Below are 12,096 nucleotides of genomic sequence, written 5' to 3'. Positions count from 1 at the left end.
GCATTAATGCATAGACTTACTGTGAATTAGGAATACTCTTTTATTGGGGAAGGTAATGTCTGTTTTACTTTTCCTATCCATTAACTCCTCAGAGTTTACTGTACACATGCAAAATTGTAGAATTTTTCAGATACAATAAAGGACAGGTCTTTTGATCTTTAGCCATAATCTCCCTTCATGTGATGATCTGTCAGTACCCTGTTGCATGAATTATGTCATAACTGAGTTAAATGGAGAAATAATCCACTATTTTTTTGGATGTATTTAGAAGTGATCACATTTGCCACTGTAAACTATAGGTGTGACATTAAACTGAAATAGGTAAATACATCTTTTAGTAAGATCTGACATTACAGTCACTGCATTTGGGCTGAGGTTTGCCTTAAAACACCTTACACCATTCCCTTAGCAACTTTAAAAGAAGCTTACAAGAGTGATCTAAAACCATGTGAAATAGGAAACAAAACATATTCAAGGAAGGTGTCCACATGCAGGTCATTGTGCCGGGTGCCTGGGTTCGAGGTCAATGGTGACCTTGTCCAGGCTTCAGTGCAATAGTAGAAATAGCAACTTTGAAAATCAAAGTTCGAGTTAAAATTAGGATACCATGTTGACAGAAAGCATGGCATCCTAGGTCCCGGGTACTTTCCCTGAGAGACAGTGGCAATTGACTGACTTTGAAGAATGTCTAGTGTTTCCTCAGTAGAAATGTCTTGGAAATTGGGCTTAGGCAAGGCGAGAGTGGAGGTAAGGAGAGGTGTGAGATGCAGTCTGCAGTGTGTCTGTCCAGGTTCTTGGGTCACCACGGGTATGATGTCATCTAACACCCATGGTAGAAAGATCTGCTCAGGAGTGGTGCAGAGCATGTTGGAGGATGAGACTGGGGCAAGTGTCTGGCCGGCAACCAGCGCAGTAGCGTCTGTCGTATGAGGTATGAGTGAGTCGGGGCAGGATCTTGACGGAGCGTGTTGAGTTTTCAGTAGTTGGCTGCTGTGAGGACTGTAGAAGAAGGGAAGAGAAAAGTGAGATCCAGAACCTTTCAGGAAGGCCTGAGTCAGTGCAGGAGTATTTAATTTTAGACATTTCCTCATGTTGCAGCCTTCCTGGTCCATGGCCACTCTTCACCATCTCGTCATTGACCAGATATGCTTTATTTTTTTCTCTAGTACTGACTCTGCTGCCGTGGCTTGGCCATTTTCTGAAGGGTCAAACATACCATCATGGGCTGTGTCTGTTGGGTCTCTGAAATGCAGTTCCAACTGGAGACACAGGATAGGCTTCTCAGCCCTTCTGTTCAGTGGCTTGTGTTCTGAGGAAGGAGCTGTTAATAATTACCTCAGTGATCAGATATGGTGGGGAGAGAATAGAGCTGGCCTAGAACTATCCACAGCTCCACCGTTGTTGACATGAAAGTCAGAACAAGTCATTCTTCTCTTTGTGGGCCTTTGTCATTTAGTTCCTAGCATGTCCACCCTTTTCTGGTTGACTGGGACTTCCTGTTAGCATGTTTATGGTGACTTTTCCTCACCATTTCCCTGAGTTCATTAATCAGAGATGTATAGGCTTTTTCTAGTAGAAGGTACTTCCTATCAATATTTATTTTAGCCACCAAATGTTGTTTTTGAAAAGCATGTTACTTATCTTTACTTTATGTGTCTGCATATTTGCTTGTATGTATGTATGTATGTATATGCACAGTGTGCATGCCTGGTGCCTGTGGAGGTTAGAGTGGGCGCCGGACTCCCTGGGGCTGGCATTACAGGCAGTTGTTAGCTGTCACGTGGGTACTAGGAACTGAACCCGGATCCTGGGGAAAAGGAGCAAACGCCATTCACCACTGAGCCATCTCTTGAGCCCCATTAGCCACCAAGTTTTAAAAGATGATTTTATTTTTATGAGTTAATTCTAATAAAGACTTTTCTGGACTTGCACATCAAAGTTTGTGTTGATAAATGTAGGTTTGTTTATTTTCACGAGTCATACTATTAGATAAATCCATGACTATCTTATGCTTGCTATATTTTATGGTAGAATTCCGTAAGGGCAGAAGAGAACTATGTCCTGGCCCACAGCTAAGGCCTGCAGTATGCGGGCCTCTTACCACGTTGCTTTGTTCCATTTTTGTGATATTGGTAGCTTGTGTATTTAAAATAATGCCAGGGGAGGTATAGCAATGGGTAATATGCTTGCTGCACAGGCATGAGGTAGTTCCAGAGTTTTCATCCCCGGAACCCATGTAAACAAAAACCTGGGTACAACAGCATGCGTGACTGTGACCCCAGCACTGAGGGAGAGGGGAGATGGCTACCTTCCAGGGGCTCATTGGCAAGTCAGTCCAGCTGCAAGGTGACCCAGAAGTTCAGAGAAGGAGAGAGAGAGAGAGAGAGAGAGAGAGAGAGAGAGAGAGAGAGAGAGAGAGAGAGAGAGAGAGAGAGAGATTGTTTTTTTTTACTGTTTTGGAGGGCCCACCATCCAGCTCCCAAATAAGTCACACACAGAGGCTTATTCTTACTCATCAATGTCTGGCCTTAGCTTGACTTAGTTTCTTGCCAGCTTTTCTTATCTTTATCTTGTCTGTCTTTTGCTTCTAGGCTTTTCCTTTTCTATTCCTGTATACCTTTTTTTGTACTCGGTTGCTGGTTGTATGCCTGGGTGCCTGACCCCTGGAGTCCTCCTCCTCCTCTCTCATTCCTTGGTCTTTTCTCTCTCTAGATTTCACCTTCTTTATATTCTCTCTGCCTGCCAGCCCCACCTATCCTATTTCCTGCCTCGCTATTGGCTGTTCAGATCTATATTAAACCATGAGGTGTTTCAGACAGGCACAGTAACACAGCTTCACAGAGTTAAACAAATGCAACATAAACAAAAGTAACACACCTTAAAATAATATTCTACAACAAGAGAAAAAGAGATTGTCTCAAGAAAATGACAGGGGTGTAGAAAAAGACAACTGAAGTTGACCTCTGGCCTCTACACACATTCTTATTTGCAAATACATGAATACACCCTCTATACAATCACACACACACATGCACACACACACACGCACACACACACACAGTGAAGGAGGAGAATGGATAATAATAGTAAAATATTGCATAGTGTATTTACAGTTATTATGAAGAATATTATAGTCCTTTTAACTTCTCGTACAATCTGAGTTGAACTGAGGGTTGCATTTTTAAAGTATTATTATTGAAAATACTTTGTATTTAGTTATTGACTGAAAAAACTTGACTTCCCTATTTCAGATTTTTTCTTTCTTCTCAGAAAATTGAAATCAGTTTTTACAGTTCAAAAGTTAGAGCCTGTTGTTAGAATTTAGTATTTGAAAGAAGCATTCTGTACTGCATTGCAGTTGGACCTTCTATGGTGAATTGAGAATGCAGTGAACAAATACTCATGTAAAGACATTGCTTGTCATAACCATGTCAGGATGAACAATATTTGTCTGTCATGTGTCCAGTATTATGATAGGCTGGCATTTCCTTGATAATTAAGTTAATCTTGACAGCAGTCTTGTGATGTAAGTAACAGAAAAACCCAGAGAGTCTTAAATCTTTTGCCCAAAATAAAACTTCAAGAACCCAAAGAAGAACAAAATGTGTTGTTTTTTCCTTGTTTTCAACATTTTGATAACTCATTGACAATATCTCATCATCATAATATTGGAAAAGAATAAAAGAGAAAAGCCTTGATTGAGAGTGTGAGTCTCTAGAAAAACATGCCACTTTTGTGTATGTATGTACATTTGGCTGGAGATGGATTTCAGTGACAGCATGGAGGATGCACATTCTTGGCCTACAGTGGGCATTCTGTGCAGCTTTCTCATGCAGTCCCCATTAAATTTCCCTATGCTGGCACTTGCTGGCATTTCTGGGGTACAATTTAGATGTAATGTCTTCAGTCTACTATTTTGTATAGACTGGGAAAAATATTTCAAATACATAGACTAAATTTCCCCGAGGTCAGAAAACCCAGGTGTGTCATTAATTTGTGAGGTCTGTGTTTTTACAAAGATGCCCTTTTGTTTCATTTTGAATAGAAAGATGAAAACTACAGGAGCCTCCCGAGAGATCCCAGTAACTGGTCCAACCAGTTCCAGAGAGACAATGCCCGCTCCTCTCTAAGTGCCAGCCACCCAATGGTAGACCGTTGGCTGGAGAAGCAAGAGCAGGTAAGGTACCATGTCCTTTCTCGACATCATTGTTCCACAGCCAGCAACTGGCTAAATGTGCTATATGATATTTTGTTATTGCAGTATGTGGAGAAAAATGGCATCCCAGGTCTCTGAAAGGGTGTGATTTAATCACAGAGGGATATCTTTGGTCTCACAAGTAACATCATTTTTCTTTGTGATTTTGATATAAAAAAGCTTGTGTTTATCAAAAGATATTGGATTGAGAAGCCACACACTTTCTAATTTCTCCTCAAATATGGAGCCTCTGTTTGTCTCTCTTGAGGCTATTTGAAATACTTGATAGGCGGGATATGAAGAAAGTGCTTCAGTCTTGAGCTTAAAGCATCTTCCTCCACAGAGGCTTGACAAATGCTGATCCACTCAGTAAATCTGGCACCAACACCACTACACCTGGAAGAAGACATTGGCACTGTCTCATCAGCAGGATAATTAGTTACACCTGGCTGCATCTGATGGGCCGAGAACTGCAAAAAGAAAATAAACAAGTCAGATTATGATTTTGGCCAGAAGCAAGCAGTTGTTGTGGCAGGAAAGAAGGAACATATTCCTCCTCCTCGCTGGCCATTCCTTCCAGCTGCCCTCCTCTGTGATTTGCTTAGTTAAATGCTCTCCTTGAGTCCTCTGGGTTCAATGCCCAATGTCCCTTCTGAAGCTTTCTCTTCTCTTTATTTTGCTATTTAAAATACAATGAGGAGAATAGCATTCTCTGGGTGTAAGAATGTAGAGTTAATGAAACAAAACAAAACAAAACAAAACCAGTCTTCTGCATTGACAGTTTGGGGTCACCAGAGTGGAACAGATGGCTGTCTTCCTGTATTTGATGCCATTTGAACTGAGGAGGTCTGGAAGCTTCTAGATCTTTACTCTTTGCTTCATTTCTAACTAAAGAGCTTGTGTGTCTCCCGTCCCTCCCCCCTGCAGTTGTGACCACAGCAGCTTTGCCAGTGGTCATGAACAGCAGGCATGTGCAGGACAGATACCTGCCTTGATGCTGAGCTAGCAGGCACCCCAGAAGGCAGATGTCTTGTTCTTTGTGGGGGACTGATCTACATAATAGAACATGAGAAGTCTCCCACTGTGGGGACATTGGTGGATTTTACTTCTCCAGCGCAGCAGAGGTGGTAGACCTGCACTGGAGGTCAGGCTGGACTTGATCTCTAGACACAGGGTCTGGCTTTACACCCATGAACCCACCTTGCTCAGAATAGTCAGTCTCAGTCCTAAATGCAACACTCAGGAGGCAGAGGACTGTCTATCTTTCAGAGAGTGTCCCTTTTAATGTTAACCTTGGCATCTCTTTCTTTTGAGCCTTCTCAGAGGAACCAGGAGGGACCTAAAAGTGACATGGTTTGTTGTTCCACTTTGAGTTTTCCTCCTGTGGACATTTTCACTCTGAGAAGCAAGTAAACAAAAAGAGCAAGAAACTCTTAGTTTTGATATCAGACAGTGTTTTAAGAAGTTCGAAATCTTTTCAACCACATCATTTGTTCTGACTGTGCATAGACTATTTTTTAATATTGGCAGATAATGGATCATAAGCTGACTTTGTCCCTGTTTCTTTATGCTTTATTGCAACTGATAAAATCTATGAGTTGGCACAAACCTTATAAAGCTCTCGACTGCAAGTAGTTAGGGCTACAAAGTGGAGGGCCGGAAGGGGACGTAAGCTAATTGGGAGCCTGCCATTTTCACTCCTTGTCTCCAACAAGCCTGAACCCAATTAGCAGAGGCAGAGAACAGAACTACGAGGCAACTCCAGCCGCCATTTCCGTTCTGTGCTGGGAGTGACTGCCCTGACCTTTGGAGAAAAACCTGTTTTAGGGTTCTTTCCATCAAGGCAAACATCACCTAATTGGCAGAATGTGCTGAAGAATAAAAACTTAACCTAAATGTTTGATGAGGATGCAGTTCAACAAGCTTAGTCCCTCCTCAGCCCCAAAGTAATCCCCCTACCCAGTGGACTGCCTAAGTTCTCAATGCCAGGAGTTTAAGAAGTGACAAAGCCATGTCACATCCGTGTGTGTGTATGTGCACATGTATGTTTTAACTTGATGTGGTAAACTGATAGGTGTCTTGGGTAGACAACCATGGCTCTTGTTTACACACAGTTAGCCATGATTTTTTTGTTAGGGGACCGCTTTACCTTTCCTCCCAAGTGCTTGCTGATTTACATCTTCTCCAGATTAAAAGAAAGAAAAAGACAAAAGAAAGTCTGATTTTACTTAGTCCTAGCACTATCCAGATGACATAAGGAAAAATAAGTTTCCAGCATATGAAATGACCCTTATTTTGTAATTACAAAATTAGGAAATGGCTCACTCAGAAATCTGATTATAGCAGCTGTGGACTGGCTAGCGAGCTGACTCATGGGCCGTAATATGAAGACATGGGAAGGTCTGTGCAAGTTCAGAGTGGGAACAGCCAGGGCTCTGCCGTGACTACCATTCCTGGGAACTGAGGCCCAGTTCTGGTGCTGCCAAAGGTTGATGGAAAAAAATACAAGTCCTTAGCCACTAAGTTTTAAAATTGCACTGTTTTCTATTAAAAGGAAAGAGATTTGTTAATATTATTTCCCATTTGGCAAAGATTTGCAAACTTTGTGCAGAAGCAAAACATCATTGTTTTTTTTTTCTAGCAGCACTGAATGTAGAAAGTTAAAACCATTGAGACTGCTTTAAAATTAAATTTAGTTATTATTGTAGAATGCTAGATACTTTATTATCGCAGAAATCTAGCCTGTTCACAATAATACCAAAAATAAAACCAGCGTTTTAGGAGCGCTGTCTTCCCACCCTGCTGCTGCCGTGTTGGAAATTACTTTGTCGTACGTTGATAACAAATGACTGCTATTAGGAGGCAATTTTTAAATTATTTGTTTTAGAATGCAGTGATTGGTAGTCTCCATGTATTAGGTATCATGCATTATTTTCCACGATTCCTACGTATTTTCTACTTTTATCACCAACGTCCTGTGGAGAGCAGGCGTGGAGAAGGACCCTGATGAATGCTCTGCTTAGAACGCCCTGCCTTCCTGGGGAAGCATTGCTGGTCACAGGCAGGGCACTTTGTTTCTCCTGAGAGAGAAAAGAAGCTTTTTTACCCTTTCCCATACTTAGCAACAGAAGCCCACAGTGAGCCTGTGACATGTGTATCAGCCTTGGAAACCTGCACTCCAGGCGGGCGGGGGTGCTTTGTGACCCCCGCCTCGCTTGCTGTGTGCGAGCCCTGTACCTGTGTGGGTGGGGGCTGATACTGCTAGCCTTGGCCGTTGTGTGTGAAGGTTGGGTGACAGCACACAAGTTTAATGCAGGCCAGGTCTGCGCTTCTCCACTCCTGTAAAGCTGCCCCCCTTCCTCTTCATTTTAGGCAAGTCAAGGTTATTCTATGGAATAATGGGTAACCTTTTTAGAAAGGACTGTTTTATGGTAGGGCTGGGGCCAGAAGCCAAGGCCTTGGACATGGCAGTGCCCAGCCCTGGTTTTATCGTCTTGAATCTCATTTTCTCCGCTCACTCTGGAAGTATCATTTGGAATGTTGAGCTGGCTCACGGCTCAGCATTCCAAATGATCCTTTCAGAACTGGATTCTTGACTCAGTGGCACCTTATCAGAATTGGAATACAGTTTAATCTTCTTAAATCATTTTTTTTCTGAAGAATATAATCTGACATGAGAATTAATTTATTGTTTGTTCTTGTGCCCACTTTTATATTTCCTTTTGTTTTGGACATATGTATGTAGTTGTGATGGGTTTAAATGTAGGGGTTCCATTTATGGATACTAGAATCCTACAAGTCTTCTGATCATTTCTACTTAGATACTTGCTAAGCATGTGGGCCTCTTTGTGATCTGATGGGGTTGGGAGGCACCGGTCACTCAATCACTTCTGGAGCTTAGCTGTGCCCTTCAAGGGCTTCTTGTCAGGATTGTTTTATTATCTGTCTGTCTGTCTGTCTGATCTTCCTGCCTTCATGGCTCTATGGGATTAGAGGTATGTACCACCATGTAGCGTGGGGGACAGAATTCAGGCCTTCATGTTACTAGGCAAGCACTTACTAAAGGATCCCCGTCCATCAGCCTCTGTTTTGTCTTTTCACTCGCCATGACTACTACTTTCTGCTGCTTCTTTGATTGATGGAACTGAAACCCTATAGGGAGCCAAGAGATGAGTCAGAAATTCTGAGCAAAAAACAAGTCCGGGTGTGTGTGTGTGTGTGTGTGTGTGTGTGTGTGTGTGTGTGTGTGTGTGTGTGACATTCATGGAATCGTGGCATTTGCTGCTTTTCTTGTCCGTGAACGCACTGCTACATTCCGGTTGTGGATCTTGCACATTGGAAAAAGATACATCATCATTTTATCAATCTTTGACCTTCAGGTGGCTTTTCCGTGCTCACTAGGGTCAGCCTTAAAGCCTTTGCTGGAGCTTTGTGCTCAGACGATGAGCACAGATGAGGCTCTATGCCGTGCACACATTATTCACACATGGGGGGGGGGTCTCACTGTCTTTTGAACACTTGCTTGTTATTTCTGTGTTTTAGGAGAGGCTGAACTACCATTCTTTCTAGAAATATTAGTTAAGAAATTGCATCAACCTTTTCTTTCTTACAGTATCATCTTTTCAGTTCCTATTCCTGATAGTCTGCCTGGAGAACATGAATCATTCACAAGACATTCTTTAATTTGGGGTTTTGTGATCTGGACTAGGGACACTTTTTCATTTGTTGTTATTGTTTGATTGGTTCATATGTAGGCCTTTCCTACCACCATCAACTTGGTCTTGGAACAGCCCTGAAAAATGTCCTTTGAAGTGTTAAAATGCTTCACTCAGTGGTTTGGTGTTTTGCTGGCTGTTCTTCCTGTGGTATTTCTTTGACGATTCTGGATTGGTGGGGGACTGTCTTCCCCTTCCTTTTTCTGATGTTTGGGGCTGCTGCTTAAGTTCTCTGCTCAGTGGTCTCTCCAGCACAAGCTAAGTCAGATCTTTAAGGAGCTGAGCGATTATGTAGGGGTTAAAGTGCTGGAAAGAAACATGGCTGTTTATAGAACGTCCACCTGAAGGCATTGGTGGGCTGGGGCTTTCGAGTTTCTTTTCACGTGCCGGTATTTTTCATATTCCCATGTGCTAAGCCCAGGCTAGTTTGTTCCTGTTTTTAATGAATCAGTCTTTACCAGGTTGAGAGAAGGACAGTTCCCACCCCTTTCACCCCCCTACCCTTTGTTTTCTTCAAGAGTTGCAATTTCCAAGTTGCAAAATGAAACTGTAGTGTCAGTATTTGGTGATATCAGTTAACCCCTCTGGTAAACATGTGTTTTCTTGTCTGCCATTCCTTTCAGTTCTCAGAAGAAATTCATTAACTGGCTCTTTTGTGTTTTAACTTGTACTTAGAAAACAGAAGTATGGTGTGGGTACAGCCTCATTCCCCCTCAGATAACTTGATTTACCTGTGGGTGCTCACACTGCCCCTGTTCCCCTAAAGAAACTCATGGACTTTGGCATGCCAAGGTCTTCCCGTCTCTGCTGTGTGCCCTTGTAAACCAGGCTCTCCTTCAGCAGAGTCTGACGAGAGCCTCTCCCAACCCTTCCTCAAACCAGGCTCTGCCCCCTTTGAGTTTGAGAGCTTGGATCCTCCTTGGTCGTGGAAAGGGCCCCCCGACAGATCCTTCCCAAGCCTCCATCGGAAACAGGTTGACATCAGTGTTCCTGCTCACCACTCTTCCCTTGGTCACATTTCTGAAGTGAGCTTGGCTTGGCGTCTCCCAGTGTCTGTAGAAACAGCCCAGGCACTGTGCTTTTCTAGCTGCAGCATCGAAGAAGACTTTACACAAGTTTCAACACATTGAGGGGGAAAGTTCCTCACCTAGTTCCACACTTTCCCCACCCTGTGTGTTATGGTGGGTTTTCTTGAGTGTATTATAGCAATAATTTTATAATGCTCTTGGAATGATAACTAAAAACTGCAGCTTTCCTGTCCATTATTTTTTGAGACATGGTCTCATGTATCTCAGTTTGGAATTCTATTTCTGTGATAAAACACAAAGCAACTTGGAAGAGGAGGGGTTTGGCTTCCCGGCTACTGTCCATCATCAGGGGAAGGTAAGGCAGGAATCTGGAGGCAGGAACTGAAACAGAGACCATGGAGGAATGTCTGCTGCTTACTGGCCTGCTCAGTCTGCTTCTTATAGCACCTAGGACCACCTGCCTGGGGGTGGCACTGCCCCCACATTAATCATTAATTAGGAAAATACCCTACAGATTTGCATACAGGCAATCTGAAGGAGGCATTTTCTCAGTTGAGGCTTCTCCTTCCCCAATAACCCTCACTTGTGGTAAGTTGATAAAAACCTAACCAGGATACCAGGCTAACCTCAAACTCAGCATGTGGCCTGGATGACCTTGAACTTATGATCCCACTGTCTCTCCCGAGTAATGGGATTATAGGCATATCTCACCTTACCCAGTTTATGTGGCTCTAGGGGTAGAAACCAGGGCACCAATGCGTACTAGGCTACATTTCTAGCTCCCAATATTTCAGCTTATAGGTGAATCTAGGAAAAATTGTTAAATATCAAGACACACATTTTATTAGTCAAAAATCTCTAGAGAAACAAAACTGATAGAATGAATTCCTATCTGTCTGTCCGTCTGTCTATTATCTATCTACCTACCCATCTATCACCTATCACCTTATCTATCTCTCTATCTCTCTCTCTATCTATCTAATCAGTATTTATTAGAGTGACTTACGGGTTATGATCTGATTATTTCAACAATGGCTATCTCCTGCTAGAAAGTCCAAATGTATAATAATTGTTCAGTCCTGGAGGCTGGATGTATCAGTTGGTTGTCAGTATACAAAGAAATCCTGGAGAAATAGGTTCTGATGCCAGTGAGGGAATGAATTTGCCAGCAAGAGTGAGGGCCAGCAGGCAAAGAGTCAGCACACCCCTCCTCCCTGTCCTTTATATAGGTTGCCACCAGAAAGTGTAGCTCAGATTTAAGGTGGGTCTTCCCACCTCATCTAGATTTCAGATGGGTTTTCCCACGTTGAATAATCTAATCTAGAAAATCCCTCACCTAACAGCTTGGGCTTTCGTTAATTCCAGTGTATCTGTTTGACAACTAAGAATAACCATCACAACATATACATTTTATTCAAGAGTTGTGCATTTACACCATTGATACTTCTTGACAAAATTGGTTGCCCTATAGCATCTGCCTGTGACAGAGAAGACTGAAAAAGTGTTACAGAGAAAAGGACCAAAGGCTGAGGGGAGATGGAAGGTGTGTCCAAGCCGAGTCATGTTCTCACTTGGAAAATGGTTTGATGGAGGGCACCATCTTTCTTATCGCTGGGTTGGCCTGTGCGGTTCCTTCGGGACTGCCTCCTAATTGAACTCGGATGTGAGTGCTAAGCAGCTCGCACCATGAGCTAGCTGCTCCTGCCGGTCTCTGTGTGCCCTAATGAGGTCTGCTGATGGAGGACTGGTTCTGGTTAATCCTGGGAGAGCCCCCAAGTCTGTCTGAGCCTTGCTGAGCTGCTGTGACCCAGTTCAGTGAGGTTCTTAGAGGACATGAGAAAAAGAAGTCCAAATATGCTGTTATAAGCCGAGGCACCTGTCAATTCTATTAGCTCCAAAAATTTATTTACATAGTAAAATGTTTAATTATCAAGGAAATATTAACTTATTCTTTATGTTTATAACTAAAGTGACATGAATTTTCTGCTTAATTTGCAAACAGTATTTGGACAAAATATTTGATTATGTTGGATAATTTATAAACATTAGAGTTGGATCTAGCAGCTAATACTCTATTCTGAAAACATTGTAAATTTTTCACTTAGAGTCCAGGGATTTCTTCATTTTCATTAGACTGTGAATGCATTGCTCTATCCAT

General features: G+C 42.6%; 1 protein-coding gene across 23 annotated transcripts in view; it reads left to right on the top strand.

Annotated features, from left to right (window-relative positions):
* Window positions 1-12,096, top strand: part of Pard3 (par-3 family cell polarity regulator) — a 559,894-nt gene that overhangs the window by 260,212 nt on the left and 287,586 nt on the right. For 19 of the 23 annotated variants that reach the window (XM_052726916.1, XM_052726919.1, XM_052726911.1 and 16 more), the window contains one exon: window positions 4,046-4,177. The exons of the other annotated variants lie outside the window; for them this stretch is intronic. In XM_052726916.1, coding sequence (XP_052582876.1) covers window positions 4,046-4,177 — 132 coding nt within the window. The remainder of the gene's footprint in view (window positions 1-4,045; window positions 4,178-12,096) is intronic. 23 annotated transcript variants of the gene reach the window in all.

Source organism: Peromyscus californicus, unplaced genomic scaffold (genome assembly GCF_007827085.1).
Source record: "Peromyscus californicus insignis strain IS unplaced genomic scaffold, ASM782708v3 Scaffold_8__1_contigs__length_139910024, whole genome shotgun sequence".
NCBI lineage: Eukaryota > Metazoa > Chordata > Mammalia > Rodentia > Cricetidae > Peromyscus > Peromyscus californicus.
Note: the sequence above shows the minus strand (reverse complement) of the source record. Positions and strands in the feature narration are given on the sequence as shown.